The sequence below is a fragment of the Agelaius phoeniceus genome, chromosome 1 (assembly GCF_051311805.1).
Source record: "Agelaius phoeniceus isolate bAgePho1 chromosome 1, bAgePho1.hap1, whole genome shotgun sequence".
Lineage (NCBI taxonomy): Eukaryota > Metazoa > Chordata > Aves > Passeriformes > Icteridae > Agelaius > Agelaius phoeniceus.
Genome location: NC_135265.1, coordinates 94,203,752 through 94,223,396, shown reverse-complemented (window position 1 = coordinate 94,223,396; position 19,645 = coordinate 94,203,752). Strand labels below are relative to the sequence as shown.

General features: G+C 43.5%; 1 protein-coding gene across 5 annotated transcripts in view; it reads right to left on the bottom strand.

Annotated features, from left to right (window-relative positions):
* Positions 1–19,645, bottom strand: part of RIPOR2 (RHO family interacting cell polarization regulator 2) — a 69,381-nt gene that overhangs the window by 24,304 nt on the left and 25,432 nt on the right. For all 5 annotated transcript variants that reach the window (XM_077183553.1, XM_054635086.2, XM_054635070.2 and 2 more), the window contains exons 2-8: positions 9,628–9,754; positions 8,344–8,499; positions 7,626–7,704; positions 7,387–7,410; positions 6,345–6,398; positions 3,379–3,528; positions 2,431–2,494 (exon numbers count right to left, since the gene is read on the bottom strand). In XM_077183553.1, coding sequence (XP_077039668.1) covers positions 2,431–2,494; positions 3,379–3,528; positions 6,345–6,398; positions 7,387–7,410; positions 7,626–7,704; positions 8,344–8,499; positions 9,628–9,754 — 654 coding nt within the window. The remainder of the gene's footprint in view (positions 1–2,430; positions 2,495–3,378; positions 3,529–6,344; positions 6,399–7,386; positions 7,411–7,625; positions 7,705–8,343; positions 8,500–9,627; positions 9,755–19,645) is intronic.

Sequence of the window (19,645 nt, the reverse complement as noted above, 5' to 3'; positions counted from 1 at the left end):
GTTAATAAATAATTTAAGACTACTAGCACTCTACCACTGCTTCTCTCTCCCCAGGCACGCTTTTAAAAGTGAATTTGATCTCTCCTGGGACACATCACCAAAAGCGTGTGAGGAAAATAAAAGGTCCTTTTTTTGCCCAGTGTATGGGGAGGGTGGGTGAGGAAACTCCAGCTTAAAACTCCATATGGATGTTGAAGTATGTGAGCTGTGACTGGCCCAACCAGGCTGGCCAAGTCTTTTCAGCATGACGAAGAGGAGGCTAAATGCTGACTTGACAATAGGGCATAAGTACTTTCATATGAAACAACAGGGGGACAGGGTGATCATGGGGGGCTGTGGTAAGGAGGCAGTGCCACCTGGAGCTCATGCAGCACATGCAGTTCTGCTGGTGTGCAGGATGCTGGACTCCTGGCTGCTGGTGGTAGGCTCTGTGTAGCAGAGCCACCGGTGTGTCAGGCTAGCAAATTGTTCTCTCTTGAGTGAAACATCTGGGCTTTTACCTCCTGCTGTCCTGGCTCTTCAAACAGCTATAAGGGCACTTTCCTGTACATCATAACAGGACACACAGATTCCATACAGGAATTTCCACACTCGGTTTCCCTGTTAAATTTCAACAACTGATTAATCCTGACCAGTTAGCTAAGCCTGCTGGCACATTTATTATCTTGATTCTGCAAAATGATTAGGCTTTTCTTTTTCTATAAGTATCAGTCATAAAAGCTCTGTGCAGCTCCCCTGCTTCCTGACAGCATTGTGTAGGTTGGCTTGCTTTCAGTCTAAGTGACAGAGGGCACAAAATAAAAATAACTTTCACTGGAATGGCTAGGAACAGATAAGCTTTAGGGAGAGGAATGCTTTGATTTTAAATTAGATCCTAAAGTTAGCTGGATATGCTGCAGTATAACTTAAGGGGAAAACTTGCTGTGTGATCTGCAGGCTTTTTTGCCAGAGCTGCTGCAAGCCTTAGCAATAGCGATGGCGATATTGTCGTATAGGATTCCTATTCCTAGGGAAAACTATCTAGATAGAAATCTCAGATGCCCTAATTAGAGAATACTTAGTATGGCATTTCTCTTTGCTGTTTTCTAATTTGGGCTTCTTCACGTGATGCAAACTGTGTTCAGAAGCAGCTGCTGCTTGTGCTCTTTGCTCTGCTCCTGCACATGAGTGCAGTACCTGCTTTCTCCAGAGCCCTTGAGTTCTGCCAGAGGATTTGGCATCCAAAAGAGAAGGGGCCAGACCTCTTCAGACAAGACATTTGTGACACTGTGACACCTTCTGCAACAGGAACTGTGCACTGCATTTACAGCAAGTAAAGAAATGCTCCAAGGGAGCTGGAAAATCCCTTTACACACTCTGTGACATTGCTTCATTCAACATGTCCATGCTGTGGTTCTGCTGTGGGTTCTTGTACAGAAATATCTTTCTCTGTGTGTTCATCTAAAACCTGAGGGATGGAGCTAGGAGAACTCCAACATCTGCTGCGATTGTTTTCTCTAATATGAGAGTGCAGAGTAGCTATTTTAATTTAATCTAAGATTAATCTTAATCTTATGCGATGCAATCATAGGAAACAACTGCAACAAGGCAGGCAGAATCAAAACCTTGTATGAGATTTGTGAGCTCACTACACTCCACCAGCAATACTGTGGATGTTTTAAATGGCAAGATACCAAGTGAAGAATTAAGAGTTCATGAATATTTAGATGCTGACTTTGTTTTATAGAACTATTCTCATGCCAGTGACTGAAGATCCAAAAAGGATATCCCCTCCCAATCTCTTCTTTAAGACATTGAGTCTTAAAGGGATAACAGCATTAGCAATACCTGATGATCCATTGAGGCTTCCAGTAAAATTGATTCTATTGTATTCAATCCCATAAACTCCCCTGTCATAAAGACAAGGAATAAAATGGAAAGGTGAATGTCATCACAGAGTTATCTAGGAAAACCATCCCCAGCTTTTTGCTTTTTTACATTTGGTCAAAAATAGTATTGGTCACAATTAGTAAAGGAGTTAGTAATAGCTGATGTCAAATTAAAAAGCTATTTGAAATTTCAAGTTCAGCTCCATGGAAATTCAGATAATTTCCCAGTCACCTTCTCAAGGAATTACTGAAAATAGAGGCAAAAATTACAGCAGTCTTCAAAACTGAATTGCTTTAGCTGTTGGGAGGAGTCTTTGTGGGAAGTAATCAGTCTAGAAAACAAAAAGCAGAATCTCAGAAAGTCTGTAAGCATTGGTGTTCCTGTTTCTGTAATCCTTTCCAGTGGGCAGGAGTGTGAATAGAGGGTTTGAAGGCTCAGCAATGGGTGAGAAACCCCACCTGTCATAAAGCATGTCACACAGCATGTCTCAATTCCCTCACCAATGTGTGCAGCAACTGCTACTGTTTCTGAGAAAGAAGGGAAAGGTGAAAAGGCATTTACCTTTCATCTTGATGCAGAACTCCCCCAATAGGTTTTCCAGCTCTGCTTCTATGGTACACATGTTCTGTGTTGGAAAAGAGAACAGTGAGGCCAGAAAACTTCTTCGGGATTTTTTAAGGTGTGTTTGTAAGGATAGATTCAATATATTTTGCAAGAAAATCAATCTCAGAGCCATCCTTCTTGTTTAACTAGGTCTGGCCCTAAAAAATGGCAGCTATGCTTGCTTTTTTTGACACTTCAACCAGCAGCTTCTCTGCTGCTGCATGCTAATCCTCATGATGGCAAAAGGGAAGCTTTGGGCTGTGGAGGATAACCTGTTCTGGTCCTCTCCAGCCAGGACTTGTGCCAACAGCAGCAGCTCTATGGCAAAGTGTCTCCCAGCATGATTTAATCTCTCAAGAAACATGGACTACATTAAGAAAGAAGGCTGTGAGAGATGGATATTAGTCCCTCTCCAGTTCTTCCTTCAGGTTTTGGAAGGTTGTCACAGCTTGTGTGCTGGGAAGTCTGTAACACTATTACACTTGTTCATCATCTCCTGTCTGTTTAATAAAATAGATTTTGATCACAGCAAGTACAACACACAGGATGCAGCATATGTCTGTAGGCGCATCATTTCCAGTCAAGCTGCCATCCCTACATCTGCAGGTGGGAAGGAGGTAGTTGGAGTTTAAGTAGGTTTGGGGCAGATTTATGCTTTTGTTTTTGTGCTGCAGTTCCTCAGTATAACCCTGCTCTTATAGAGTCTAAACTGTTATTTCAAAGAACTCTTTGGGCCCATGTAACCTGTCTTTGCCAGTCATCAGGTATTCACCTGAAGAAAAACAAATACTAATTCTTCTTTGATGAGTTTTATTTTTGGATGAAACTCTTCCTGAAATTAGTGGTAAAGTTCCCATGGCTTATAAACAGTGTGAGAGTGAAAAGAATGAACTGATGAGGATGTACCTCGGTGTACTCCTTGTAGCTCCTGTTGATTTCAGTCAAACTCTCTCGAGCAGCTTTGCTGGCAGGAGACATTGCAAAAGCTTGCTTCATTTTGCTGGCACCATCACAGAGACGTCTTTGGATACAATAGGCTTCATAAAGCTCATCCACCTAGTGGGAACAAGGAAAGTGTACTGAAAAAACCCCAGAAACCCCAGCAAAATAAAGCCAACACAATGAAGTAATTTGCACTAAAAGAAAACTCAGCCAAACCATTATATCCTATGGAGAGGCTGAGGAAATGAAGCTATGATAGTGTTACAGTCTGTGGAAAAGAAACACAAGATGAGAGTAACTTCCACTGTAAAAATCTCAATAGAGCAACAGTAGATGCCAGCAATTCACCTGCTTGCCCTGCACACCTCTAAGCATTGTTACTCGTGTCCTCCCCATCGTACCAGCTGAGGCAGGAATGCAGCCAGCTTCTCAAACATCTCGCTGTGGAAGAGCTCTTTAAAAGGCAACTGCAATGCCCACACTGCCAAATGCAACTGGAAGTGGTAAATGGCACATTTAGCAGGGTCAGCAGTGGCTTTGGTTCCCTAATATCAGCCATGGATCAAGGCTGTTGCAATATTTGACTAATAGGTAGTATTGGAAGCTGGGAATGATATTTTGAACTCTTACCATTCATCCTCCAGAAACTGGGAGTCATACTAGGAATCAGCACAAGTAAAGCGCTTACAAGCAGCTGATGTCAAGTTAAAACAGTATTTTGAACTTCCACCCCCCCAGACACTTACATCCAGTCATTTTTTTATGCTCCCTTAACATAACTTAGGGACCCAACATATTGTAAGGGCTCTGAAGTTTTGCAAAGCACAGTCACACACAGTTTGAATGAAGTCTCACCTGGATCTAGCTTCAGAGGAGCAATGGATTTACACACCTCGTGTTTTGGTTTCCCTTTTCCCTCTAATCCCTGTATACTAAACACACACATTTACTCCAACTGAGTAATCTATGTACATATATACTCCAGCTATATATAGTGGTTTATATTTTTATAAACTAAATCTGTCAAATAGAGAAGATGTGGGTTTTCTAATCTGACTATCAGGGTAAGGAGAAGGACAGGAATGGAAGAAGCTGTCTCTTCTTTCTGCTTCTAACACCCCTCCTAAAACAGGATATTTGGGTTTTACCTAAAATAACTCTTTTTCCACTGTTATCTCTGAAATGAAGAGGTCACTCTGTGTCCCACAGTGCTCCCGCTCAGCAATGGATTTTCATGGCAGAATTTCTCTCTATGAAAGCATCCAGCACTTTGGCTTCATCAGTCTGTGACTTTGTGTGCTGCATTAGAGATGAGCCTGATGTGACAACCTAGGCATGTTTCAAACCCCATTTTCCAAGCCTGCTTAACCTCTAACAAAAAGTGATGTTGCTAATTTGTTTGGAACAGGACTTGTCTTCCTGATGGCTTCAAAACCTTGGGTCAATTTTTACAAGGCTACCTTGGATAACTGGTGGCTGAAGCCTCTGACCTGAGGGCACCCTACCCAAAACAGGGAATGCTTTGCAAAGTGAAAGAGTTCAGCATAAGTTAATGAAAACACAGGTAGCATTTTACCATTTTGAAGATAGAAAAAAAGCTTTCTGCACTCATACTCACTCCTGTTTCTCTTGCTAGCCAGCAAGCTAAAGACAGCTACTATAAATAGCTGTCACTTGGTATTTACTTCTGACATTGGAGTGGAGCCTTGGTCTGGGATTGATATCCTGCTCCTGCCCATGTGAGCGTAGCTAGGACATGCTCATCTGCTCCCCGTGTATGTGGGATCTGCTGTGGTGCACCCCATTTTCCTTGCTTTGCTTCCTTTACAAAGCAGTGGCAGGTAAAAGACAGAGGGCATCTCTGTGTTCCTGATTAAATACTGCTGAAAAAACCTTTTCCGTCATAAGAAACAAAGATGTTTCTCCACCTGCCCAAGCCTGTGGGCTTTAACGCCACACACTTGGTTCCTTTTGTCTCTGTTGCCATGGGTTACAGAGAGTGAACTCACGTAGTTGGCAAGCCTGAGTAACACTGACCAGCATTACCTCTTGCGTTTGGTGCTTTTCACTCTTATTATAAACCCAGAAACCATTAGCTCTGAGCAGGCGGAAGTGGGAAGGATTTGAATGGAAATGTTCTTCAAGTACTAATTTTTGCCATTCATGTTGCCAGCAAGGGAGTAGGTGGCTTGGGGAACAAAATCTCAGTCTATCACCTCATGATTTATATTTTTATTTTCTGCTCCAAGAGTAAGAGGACTGAAATTCAAAGGTTTGGATAGGTTGTCATAATTAGAGGACTTGAAGCTGCACAAATGCTTTTTAAATGACTCTCAAAAGACATTTCATCTGTCAAAAATAATTCATTCCTTTGTCAGGCTCAAAAAAGTAACTAATCACTAGCAGATATGTTTATAAGTAAGAGAATACACGCCATGGATTTCATGCAGCTCTAAAATGTATTAGTGTAAATCACAAGTACCCGCACCAATATTCTCACCAATGCATTCAAGTGGATGTGGGCCCCAAACCACACAGCAAAAGCATTAGCAGTGAAATCCAGGAATAAATCCAAACTAGCTGCTGTGTGTGCTAGAGATAACTGCTGAATTAAATTGCTTTCAGATGCAACTCTCCTTCTACCCCAAGTCTGACAATAAGCATGCTGTGAGATAGACTTTTCCCAGCAGGTCTCCAACCCAATGTTCTCTCTGTACCTAAAAGTATGTGGGAGTGTCGGGGCATGGCTGGACCTTGGGGGTCTATGTGGAAACCCTTTCTTTGGCTCTGACCATCAGCCTATCATGGAAAAACCAGCCAATCTGGGAGCAGCCTCCCCAGCACAAAGGGGTAGCAGGAGGCCAAGGGTTTGTTTCCTCACTAATATAGGAACAGATGCAGAAGAAAGATGATAGGAGAGAGCTCATTACCTTGCTAATGTGGAACTCCAGCCTTCTCATGTATCTCTCAACTGCTTTGATTTGCTGAAAGAAAGGAAAAGGCAGAGGTGAGGCACCTTTAAATAAATCAGTAAGCCACTGCCACGCTAGCTCTGCTAGTCCCCATGGATCCAAGATACTCCTCCTTAAAACACACAGGATTTCCATGACCATGAATCCAGAATCAGTTGTCCCACCCTACTACTCTTAAGCTGCTGCTGAAAATGGAGCGACTTCACTCCTTTACCTAATGTATATTTTTAAATTACATTTTCTAATTATTTTTTAATTATTAAAAAAAAAAAAACAACAAAGAAAGCAGAGCTTTTTTTAGGTTAAAAAATAATGTTTTCAGTACTTTGAAATCCCATATTAATATTGATCAGGCTTTGCATTTCAAGATCCATTGTCTTCCTTAGCAAGCTGGTTTTGAGAATAAACTCAAGCTTGGCATTTTGACTGAAAAAAAAGTCAGACTTTTTCAGGAAATGTTTTTGAAAAATTTCTTTCACCCAAATTTTCCTGCAGGGAAAATGTATTTTCAATTTTTCTTTCTTCAGAACTCACAGGAGCAGGAATGAACTGGGGCTTGACCTGGATCCCCCCCAGCCCCCTGGTGCACTGCTATCAGCCCCCATCTGACTGGAGCTGGCTAAGAGAATTTGCACAAGGGAATGGATTTAATGGCTGTCAGCTGACAGAAAAAAGGAAGTCTCTCCTCTGCTTCCTTCCTTCCTTGCCTGGCAGGGGTCTGTCTCTCTGTCTGTGGCCATCCCAGAGCCAGTCTGACCTGGCAGACCTCAGAAAAAGGGTTGGTGGGGTACGTTTGATGCCAGATCAGTGAGCACACTGTGTTTGATGCTGCATTAGTAGGCAATACCAGACCCCCTGGGAAGAGGAGGGGAGTGGAACTTCTTCCTTTGAAAATGCAGGTGTTGGCATGGCCAGCAGATCCCTCTAAGAAAGGTTTCCATGTACATTGTATGGATATTAATGCTTCCTTGCAAAATGAGTGTTGAAGGGAGTAGCATACCTTATCTAAATCGTACAGGACTCCCTGCAACAGAGAACACAAAACTGATTAATTTTGCAACACAACAGCACCGTGAGAAAGTAGTGTTTGACATTCAACAGAAATCACAAACAAGACAATGGCTAGAAGGGAAGAAGAGCATCAGTGCAAATTCCCTGTATCCCACACCCATCCCTTGGCTGCTCCAGCACCTCAAGAAGGCCACTGTGCATCTACAAATGAAAAAGCATGGCACGTACCAGGCGTGAGTTTCTTTTCATGTCTTTTAACTGAGTAGTCAGCTTATCCAGCTCTGTCTGGTGAACTTCCAGATACTCACTGCAAACACAAACCAGAGAACCATGCATGAGCTCTGCAGCACATACCAAGCTGGCTGATGACCATCCTAAAAGAAAATCTGCCTGACAAATGGCTTTCCTCACTGGATGTGTTTACAGACAAAAAACTCATTTACATTGATCTGTCGTAAAAGCAGCTCCCTGCTGCTTTTTTGGGAATAAATAGGAGCACACTTATTTAACTGTGTAAGAGCTCAACGTTCTCTTTACACTGAACAACCAGTTTCAAGTAAGCTAATCTGCTGCTCAGTTTATGGCCTGGTGCCTTCCAGTCGCTACGCCTGTATCTGGCTGATTAAAGCCCTGTTATGATCTGGGATGTTATCTGAAAGGCAATACAAGCCTTTGATAGGACTCTAGGAAACTCAGAGGGAAAAAAAAAACTCAGAGGGAAATTGAAATCCCAAATTTGGGAGCTTTTCTCAAAATGTGAATGGAAATGGGATTCTGCCTCCTGTATTCCTGTTTCCCATACAAATATTTTAGATACTAAGTGTCACAATCCAGACTTCAAGAGGTGTATTTTCATCTCTTATGAGGAAGGGTCCCTGTTTTTGTTTCTCTAGGATCTAAAATGTCACAGAAAGCTTCATCCTTCAAGCAGGATAAAAGCTCTTACTCCAGGCCACTCTTCAGGGCTCGGTAGACCTCTTCCATCCTTTTAGGCTGGGGTTCTTTGGGCGTGGTGCTGTTCTTATGGCCCAAATTATGCATTTTCTTCACCTTTGCTTGGGGCTTCTTGAGCGCTGAGGAATTTTCAACAAAGGAGTTACACCTGCAAAATGAACATCAAAGGAGAAGAAATCCCTATAAATCAGAAATCTCAAAGGAGTGTAGCTTGAAGAAATCTTCTGATATTATCTCTGCTAGCAAAAAATGAATCTGCTTCTGTGCCTGCCAGTTAAAGGTCTGCATTTCTTTATGGGTTAAGAATCTGAGCAGCCTGGGATATTTGCTTCCCAAGACATAAGTGCTTGTCTGGAAATTCAAGGCCAAGTCTGAGGCTCATCAGACATTTCTCTGTCCTACACTATACCTGTGCTAACTCACATTAGAGAGTCCATGAGAGAGATGAGCTACATTCAGGTGCTAAACAGAAAGGGGAGCCCAGATAATTTCAGGTGCAAAGCCTGCAAGTCCTAAGGAAGATTGGGATTTGATTAAGAGAGTTTCTGGAGAACAGCATCACACCACTGGTCTTGAGTATGCAGTGTATGGCAAAGTGAGGACAGTTGTGCTGCATACAGGTGCCTCTTTGGGGACTTTGCTTTGTCAGCATCTAACAGCCATCATTGACTTGGGCTGACAGTGGGAGCCCTTTGCCTGCTGTTACTCCTCAGTTGCTAACTGGTGGTCTGGCACTGGGAGATTACACAAGTTAAAATCGATTGTAAAGTAGCCTCTGGGAGCATCCAGGACTGCATGGCTTGGGCATGCCTGATTCAAAGCCCTAAGTCCTGTGTAGCTAAGTGGCAGTGCACAGAAAGGCTCCACAGCCAAGCTCAGGGAAACAGCTTTGTTTTGGATTCGTGGTGGTGCAGCAGTGAGAAAACTGTCTTTTAGGCAGCAGTGGTCTTAAGCAGGAGGTGATGGCGAGTGTATATGTGCAGTGTTTCTGCACATTTCACATGTTGAAAAGTTAAAACTGTTCTCTGAAATTCTCTCACAGCTCTGAGGCATGTGAGGAAGCCCTGCATTAATGGGGGAGAGGCAAACAGGCTGAGGGTAACACCTTAGTTATACAAAAAATATATAGAGACATTTTAGCCTAGGACATTTTATTTGGCACAGAGTCAGAAAGATAGAAGTCCTCTCTCACCTCCTTTCCCCTTTCATCCTCTAGAGCCCAGAAGTCCCTTACAGCCTGATTTTGAAATTCCCCTTAGAGAGCAAGGGCACTTGCCTGGACCGTCTTTCCTGGAGCCCGCTGAAGCCAGCGAAGGACTGACTTCTAATAATCCCATTAGGACCTCCTGGGGAGAATGAATGTGATCCTATTGACATGATGTCAGGGAGCCTCGGAGATATTCCTGAAAAACAACAGAAAGCACGTCAGTGAGGGTGGAATTAGAGTAAAAGGCAGGCAGTGAGGCCAGACAGCTTGGTATCCATCTGTGACATCAAGGGGTACCTGAACCCCACGAGGGGCTGCAGGCCAGGGCACAAATCTGTGTGCATTTCCAAATCATCCCCACTCAAGACCAAAAGAATCCTATTTTAACTTCTGACTTCCAGCCCAGAGTCTACTGGAAAATGTATCAGAGACACAAAGAGGGTCTGGATGTGGGACTAGAAATCAGATGCTTCAATGTGATAATCCCAATGCCATCCCCAATTTCTGCCATGCCTGGCATGCTTCACCCCCAGCCCCAGCATTCTGATCTGTCCTGGGAATTATTATGGAAGCGTGCAGAGCTCTTGGAGGCTCTCACCATCACTGCAAAGTGTGATTATACGCAATAATAATTTTAAAAAGGATTGATACATCACGAATGCCCTGCAGCTCCCTTTTGATCCTTGCTCCCATGGCAGCTCAGCCCAGGGGCTGCTGAGAAGGAAGACACAGTGGCTGTGTGTGCAGCCATGACATGCCGTGATGAGAGGGATGCCCTCCACTGTGAAGAGAGAGGAGTAAACAAGCTCCAGGCACTGTATGCTCTGCATTTCATGTGTCTGGGGGGAGGGGGAGGCTCAGCAGGGAGTAAGCCCTTGCCCTCTGTGTGCTCATTTCCAATGCCCAGCTTGGCATCTGCACTAAACTAGGATGATTTCAATCCATCCACAAATAAATAGCAGAGAAGTGCTACGGTTCACAGCAGCTCTGTCTGCTGCCACAAGGGAAAAGGGGGACACCTTTGTCTTCCTTTTCTCCTTAATCTACTGTTTTTCTTGTCTCTGCCCTCGGCAGACAATTAAATTGATTTTTCTGCTGGCTTGGTTTTGTGCTGTTCTGGTAAGAGGAATGGCCCCACCAATCTGTGAGGAGCACCATGGCCAACACAGGCCAGGCAGAAGGGCAGGGAGCAGGAGGAAATTGGGGATGTTGGAGAATAGGGTGCTGGTCAGCAGGTGCTGCCAGACACAGCTCCCCCATCCTGCAGGACCCATCCTCTCACTGCCTCCATCCTTCCTGGGATGTCAGTTCAGCTGATGACACCACTGTGCTGTGAAACGGACAGAGAAACTAGGCCAGCTTAAAAATAACCTGACAGAAAATGAAAAAGAGGGGTTTTAGCAGTTCTTTTCCATCTGTTTTAAAAGCTGGACCCAGCCTGCCCCATGGCCCCAGTTCATTTCACTCCAGTAGCTGGGCTGAGGGATGAGCTTGGTAATGAAGCAGGGTGGTATGGCAGGGGCTGGAGCTGCCTGCAGGCAGTGGAGCTGATGTTCTGTGAAACTCTGACCTACAGGGCTGAGGGGGTGACAGCAAGTCTAAACCACCCTCTCATCCCCACAGGTCAGGAATGACTGAGAGTGCCCAATAAAACAGCCATTTGTGAAAGCCAGAGATCTACACTGTGAGCCTTCACAACTGAACATATTTATTAATGATAAGCACCAGAGCTACGTGGTGCTTGCATGGCAAACATTCACTGCAGAAAGCAAATACGTGGGGAAACATTGTGCACTGCTCAGTTATATTTAATTTGGAGCGTTAAACTGGGCAAATACTCTTTGGGGTGGCAGTAGAAACTACTATTTCTCTTTGGAGGAGACTGCATTGCCCAAGAAACAGCTTTGTCAGGAATATTTCTGCAAGAACACTGCCAGAAACACTTCTTCCAGTCCCAGCATTGCCAGCACTGCTGCTAATGAGACATTTTCTCTATTGCACAACTCAACCAGAGTACATCTTCCTGTTTTGGAAGTGAGGGTGTCCCCCTGACTGAACAGCTTCAGAGATACCACACGGGGTGCAGTGAAAGACATTTTTCTCCTCCCCTGTGGATAGCAGGCAATGGTACTTCACCATTCGTGTCCCTGCCTAGCCCAGATGCAGCCAGCTCAGCTCAGAGAGTTTAACCACAGCAAGGATAAATCCCTGGGACACAGAAGCTGCTTTCAGGCAGGGCAGGACCATGAGCACCTGTGTTGGGCAGAAACCCACGGAAAGGGGAGAGCATGGAGGAGCAGAGAGGCTCTGGAGCTGCTGCTCCTCACCAACTCAGAAGATACCAGAAAATTCTCAGAAGATACTTTGGCTAACTCACACAGGGATAAACATGCTCCAGCCACAGCTGGAGGTACTTGAGTCTTTGCTCAATAAGAGCCCAAATTTGGCTCTGTACTCACCCCTGCATGCATAAGGCTCTCTGCACACCTCTGCAGGGCTGAGCTGTGCTGAGGCTTGCTGGTACCTGGCACAGCACTTGCCAAAAGGCATTTTGCAGCTTCCAGGGTCAAACCTCACATCCCTATAGATGGTAGAGAGTTTCCCTGGGTCAGCTTATGTCTAACATTTCAAACTGCACAGAGAGCCACCTCCTGCGAGACAGAGCGGAAACCACCCGACCACAGTACTCTGGGGGCTGCACAGCAAGTTCCCTTTGGGTTTGCAAATAACCTTTAGACAATTAGGCTGCAATCTGCATACTCCCATACAAGGATTTGCATTAAAAATCTGGTCCAGAGGCCAAGGAGCAGAAAGAAAATCCCTTGCAAGTGTTCAGTATTGGCACAGCTTGACAGGATGATTAACACACACACCCTGACAACATCTGGAGACCTAGGAGGAGCTAAACAACACTTACAGTCAGAGGAGATTTAGCAGCATAAACACCAACAATTCCTCAAAAAATGAGAGAGATAAAACAAAACTTGAAGTTGGGTGCTAACCACAACTACACTGGCTATGAAAAGGGCTTTAGATGCAAAACTGTAGTGAAAATGCTAGCATCTTCTGCATGATGTCTCTTCTCTATTAACATGATCAGAACACTAATGGCTTTCACTCTGAACAGAATCTTAAGTGTCCAAATCTGACTGTGCAGAAACACTGGAACTGTTTTGATTTTCTTTTCCTTTGGGCAAACTTAAAAAATAAATAATCTTGGAAAAGGAATGTACTTATTTATTTTCTTTATTTTGCTCAAGCACTCAGATGGCTTTGAAAGGCTTTAGTAGCTAAGACTATCCCCAAGATACTAGAAAAATGTGCAAGAAGTGCAATTGAAATGCAAATTGAAGACCTGCCTGGAGCTACTTTTGCTTTGCTTTTGCATAAAATGGTCAGAACTCAGAGCCCAGATAGGCTTGTGGCCTCTCCCTATATATTATATATAATCTTGGTGAATAATGTATGTTTAATTTCTGTACAGAAGAAAACTGAGATAAAAGGAGGTAGCAGTAGGAACTGGTGAAATCTCCCAGTTCTGTTCAGTTATTTTCCACTGGTCAGGATAAAGGTTGACTCTATTGCACCAACACCATCTGTCCTTAAGATTTAAACTAATATTCATAATATGACATCTCAGACACTTCCAACCAACCTCAGAAAATTGCAGACTCTGCATCAGCCCCTTGGCCCAGATTCACAGAAACAATGGCTGCATATGGGCACTACATCGATGGATTATTAATGATACCCATCTCACAAATACACTTTGAGTGATGAGTATCTGTCATGTTGTTGTGACACTCTCTCTTGAGAGGCGTTTCTCTTCCTGCCTCTGAAACCATTCACAGGTCTCTCTGCTATCAACTATATAAACCTACCTCTGAATTTAATAATACAGCTGTATCCTGATGATCTGCATGGGTGCAGTTGCTAGTATAATTTCAGCAAGGCTCAGCCCCTGAGGACTCACCCAGCTCTCTTACTGACCTGAAGGGTATCCCCACAGCTGAACACTGCTAAGGGCATTCTGGTGCTATGCCAAGGGAGTGATCAAGTTTCTCAGTCTACATTTAGCACTTATGTGATATAATGCTACTACTGTCTTCTACATGCAGCATAAATATTGCTCTCAATATAATGCAAGTTGCACATCCAAAATGATATTAAATGCTTCTGTGATTTGAGAGGTCCACTTCAGCAGTGGATATAATGACTACACTTACACTTTTAAATCTATATAGTTAATGAACCAGGGATGTTTCATTTTAAAAGACAGCAGTCTCCTTACTGCTAATATAAACATGCCCTGTGTAGAAGTATAATTAATATAATTAGTACTGCCCATGCTAAGTGCACAGCAGTTGAATGATGAGCCCATCAGTGAGTCAAGGGATAAGGTGAAATCCTATCAGTACTCCTCTGCCCTATTCGCTGACAGCTTGCAGCACAGAATGGCAGATAATTGATGATGTCTCTGTCCCCAGGGAAATAAAAGTCCCCTCTCTCAGCTCTTCTTTCAGTCTGGAAATGGGGAAGCAGCTGAGCCTGAGCTAATGAGTGGGGAAGGGACAATCACTTTCACAGGGTGAAAAGTGATTGTCCTCTCTTCATCACCCTCAGCATAGACCTCTACCTCCCACAGTACCAAAATATTTGGTAAACAGTGTTTGATTCAAGCTAAGAGGGAAAATTCAGGCTGAAACATATTTGCTAAATCTAATCTAACTTTTGCACAGCTTTTTTTCTTTGCTTCTTCCCCATGATCAGTTTGGAGATGGTATTTTTTGCCTACCACATGACGAGGGGAAGTTGGTTTTGCTAGACATGTGCTAACAGCCATGTAAAGCTGCAATATACAGTGGGGAGGGTGCCCTTGATTCCTCCTGTTCTGTGTAGCAGCTACAGTTATGGCTCCAGGTCTAGAATTTGCTGTAAGGTGTAAGGGAGCTGTCTGCAGCCGAGGCTTCGAGGACACTTTGGGATTATGTATAATCACTGATTAAATGGGAATGTGGGATAGGGCTGAGTGACTGAAAGCATCCTTGATCATCCTTTCTTCCTGTATTATTTCTTGTGTGATGCATGGTTCAAGGTCCATTCTGGATCTTAGGAGAGGCAATCCCTGCAGTGAGGTGGTTTGTATGTTGATCTATGATGGTCTGCAGGCTGCCTGTTAAAAATCAAGTGATAATTATCTAGGTTAGGGTGAGCTGAGGGGGTCCACTAACTAATGTGAGTGGATGGCTACAAAAGTCAACCAATTCTGTTTGCTGTGCTAGGAACATTTCTTACCTGCAAACCTGGGGTATGTCTGACAAAAGAGCCGATACCTTTGTGACTAATGAAAGAAAAGAACATTTTCCTCTCCCATCTATGCCAAGGTCTATATTCTGCTTATTGGGCTGGCTGGCCTACAAAGGAGAAAAACTTTTAAATGCAATGAGATGACAATTAGGACCATGCATCTCTCCAAAAGATAACCACAATAAGGGAAGGAACTGTTATGCCCTAATAGTCAATGTCATCCTCCAAAACAGTCAGTTCTTTCTGCTTTGCACTCATAAGCCCAAAGAGCAAAATGATATTCTAAAACTTACACATGCTCAGCTCAGTGCCAAGTTCATTCAGTGCACCTTCAATTCATGCTGCTTGCTTTCGTAGCCTAAGTCTAGTAATTTTTAATATTTATTTTCCAACTTCTTCCTTCTGATTTAGCTGAATCACTTTGGCAATACAAGGCCAGCATGGCTAGTAGCCCAAATAACCACCTGGAATTTATGATTTCCATGCTTCCTAGGCTCCCAGAAGGTACAGAGGCATGCATCTTGGATGAGAAAGTAGACATCCTTTTGGGTTTTTAAACATAAAAATTTGACAGTGCTATGTGGATAAGAGTGCTCAGGAGCATTATAAAAACGTTCACAAGAAATTAAATTCTTGCACAAGAGTTTTTACACTTTCAGGACAAAAACTCTTAAGCATGGGTGAGCAGGCTCATAATTTCATGTGTCAGGAAGATTTCTGCAGGGTGGGGGGTCTCCTGGAAGCACCTGTAGAAAGGTGTCTTCTGTTGGTCACTCGATTACACAAATTACAACTTCCATGGCACATTTTGTGTTTCCAACGATTGGGCTGCTCCTCCCTTGTGCAGGGCAGCATTTGCTAGAACTGTACAGACATGTGAGCTCCATCTGAAGAACTATTCTTGGTTGCCAGAATAAAATCATGTGCATTTGTTCCACCCAAGTCCAAGGCTTAGAGATATTCCTAAATAGTAGCATATGGCTGCACCGACAGGCACACTTCCCAAGCCTACACCAGCCGGTGAAAGGCCAGCACACCCGTGAGCTCCACACATTAATTTTAGCACTCAGAATGAGCCATGTGGGCTTCCCCACACGGCTGAAGAGCAGTGCTGCACAGAGAAAGAGCTAGCTGCAGCTGAGATGGAGCCCCCTCCTTCAAACAAGACATGTGGGAGCACATGGGACACGCTTGGGTGAGCACCAAAGCCATTGGCAGCCACAGCACAGGAAGGAAAACTTCTGCCCCGCCTGTTGCAGCAGCAAGAATCTTCTCTGAGCCCACTGCAGCTCGTCCTGCTCTCCCTGAGGTGGTCTCTTCCCTCACCATGGACATCCTTGGCACTGACTGTCCAGCAGGATCTCTCTGAAGGCTTGAGCAGACTTCTCACTGATGACTTTATGTCCATCAGGGACACTGCAGTGATTCCTGTATTAGCTGTATTTCAATACCTTCAATTCAGGTGGATTCTGTTCTTACAATGCACAAAGAAATGTTTCTGCAACTGATGCATCTTTTATAGCTCTTAAGCCCACAGCTGGGAACTTTACTTTTTCATGCAGAAATCCCTGCAAGTGAGCACAAGGTGCCATTACCTGTTTCTAATAAATGAAAATGTAGTATTTCAGTACAAAATTTCAGCTTTTGTTTCAAATTGTAAGAAGCTTTAGGCTTCTTTACGGCTGTACTTTATGGCCTCATTTCTATAAGAACGTTTTAAATGTTGCATGTAAGAGCATTTTCAATTCAAATGCTAGTTCATCACTAGACACCCTGACCAGAAATACAAATTGTCTACCATCTGGAACAGCCCATGTTCTTCTTCTGCTCCTCCTACCCAAACTAGATGAGGTACATGAACCTTTTTATTGCATAAAAAGCAACAGTAAGAAGAAAGCTAACAGTCCAGGTCAAGAGCACAATGATAAAGTAGATATGGCTGTAAGTGCATAGAACCTGATAACTTACTGAATATATGGAGCTAATATATTGCAGTGGGAGCATCAGCTATCTCTCACACCAGTCTAGGTACCAAAGTCAGTGTGAGGACTTTGCATTTAATTTAATTTTTATTGTAAAACATGTGTTTGGCTCTAATTCTCATCACCTCATAGAACACAGAAATAAGGATTGGCAGTGGCTAAGGTGAAATCAGCACCCTTTTTGTCTCATACCGCAGTTAGCCTTCCTCCTTCCCTTTTTGCAGCTACTCCTTCACAAGAACTCTCAGTGCAATGCCCCCATTTCTCTGTTTTTGTTGCCAGGGAGCCTCTGCTTAACGTCCCTTCAGAGAAAGACCTAAACTGCACCTTCCCCTTGGTAGAGCTGAAAACCCAAGGAGAGGGAAATGCAAATGAGTTATTTCACTGTAATAAACCCAAGGAAAATAAACTTGATCCTAAATGGCTCTGCACACAACAGATGGGTTCGTGGCAGCTGACCTCCTTTTTTTTTTTTTCAGTTCCAACATTTATTTCACACTGGTGGCTGGGGTGAGCATGCGCAGGAGCCCACATGGAGCCCTCCCTAATCTTGCTCCCTACAGCATTAGAGACATAGGGCAATCATATGCAGCTGGCATTAGCATAAATAAGCAAAATTTGGTTTTGTACTTATAAGTGTGGCTGAGGGATCGGAATCTGACCATCTAATTACATTTGACATTCATTTATCTCAAACCCACCCCAGTATGCAGAATTATCTTTGATTAGAAGTCAACTCCAATTCTACTCATCACTGATAATTCTTTATGTCAATGTAAGATTTAATTAAAAACGAAGTCCCACTGCCATTCAAGCGCTGGCAAATAATCTAAAGAAAAAGCACTTCTGAAACCCAACTGAGAACAATCCTCTCATGCTTTAAATCCACCTTGCACAAAATCCCTAACAAGCGGTTCAGCAGAGTGGCCTGAGCACACAATTAACCACACTGTCATTCTGGCAGCACTGCACAGTCATAAAGGTGCAAGGCTTTGGGGAGCCCTGTTAGCTATCCCTGCATCAGGAGATAAACTACGAGGAGCAATCTTGTGAGCAGTAGTAAGACTAGCAGGATGCAAAATAGGTTGTGGGAACTCCTCCAGCCAGAAGCAGCCTGGCTACTTCTCTACCTCTTCTAGCATATGCCCAGTTGACCACAGATGTTGGGCAGAATTTTAATTTATTAGCTCAGACCACAAGAAGTGACCAACTGATTGCATTAGGGGAGGCCTAGGAACCCATGAGTGCTGCGGGTGGTCTCCCTTGACCCTTACTGACTAACAGGAACATCTGAAGTAACAAGCCCAGGAGTCCATCTGAGCACAAGTGCAGTAAGACAGCCCTGATGTCAATAGATGCAGCTCCAGTGGGAGTCCTTTGGCAAAATCCATGAAGAATCTGAGCAGTGACCTAAATTTGCATGTCAAGTGTAAGCAGCACAGAGTGTCTTCACTTTCTCAGACTGTGCAAGGAATGAATATAAAAATCTTCTCTGAGACAGGAAAAAAAAAGCAATGGCTAGCAAAGTTGCCCTTGAGAATGCAGATTTCTTTAAATACTTTGCACCAATATTTTTGCTGCTTTACAACCCTCATTTAATGCAGATGGTAGCAACATGGGCAAGGACAGCAAGCTGAGGAAACCATTTCTTTGCATCTGCAGGAAAGTAAATGCATCAAGTAAACACATGCAGGATGGTTTGGGTAACCAGTGGGCTGCTCTGGAGATTATTTGTTTTCCCCCAGCCAAGACAGACAAACTGGCTGTTCTCGGTATCCGCTCCAGGTATGCTCTAATATAAGCATGAGTGAGCTAAATTAAACAAGTACGCCAGGCTTTTCATCCCTGAAAGGAAAGTAAAACATCATTGTTGTCAAATCCCTTCAGCCACTAATGAGATACAAACGCTTTGCTGCTCCTCTTTAAATACATGGGATTAGAGTGACTTAAAGCTCTGTGGATGTTTATATGATCATTCTATTTCCAGGAGTGTCGTAATGGCACACTGCTCCCTAAAATACTGTTCAAGATACACTGTTACATGTCCTAGGATGAAGATCTTTAAAGCTGGATGTTCTTTTCCCAGACATGAGCATTGCAGAAATGGATTTATTTACTCTTTTTGACACCTTACAAGAGTGGCCACTTAAAGAGCATTGCCATAAAAGTCCCGTGTTACTTCATTTACATTTGGCTATAGCATCTGTCTGAAGCTCTCTTGCAGTACATCAAGTAGCTTAACACTGCCCATGCACAACCAAGAATGCCTGTCTGCTCTGATGCAACTTGCTTGTCCCTTGGCTTCAGCTGATTTTCAAATTCAAAACTTCAGTCTTCTTACATACATGACTTTAAGAAATTTTATTTAAAGTTATGGCAGAGTTTATTATTCTCTTAGGCTACAGTATTTTAAGCTTCAAAAACCTCTTGAAGGCACAGGATATAAGAGTACATATCTAATACCATGAAACAGCCTAAACTTCTCCCAAAACATCACCACTTTCTCTGGTCAGGATCATTAAAGGATTTGTAAGAAGCATCTGAAAGAGCATAATGGGGTAAGGGTCTATGCTAGGGGTCCCTCTTGGGAAAAGCTTGTGTTTGTGACACTGGTGCTGGAAAAAGAGGGCTGAGGACCAATAAGGCAGCTGAGCAAAACAGAAAAGGTGATAGCTGTGTGCAGACTTGCCACAAGACACAGCTATCCTAACCCTGTCCCACACAGTTATCTTATACCAGGTATCCACAAAAAGAGCAGAACAGCTTTATAGACACACAAGTGTTTACAGGAACCACTT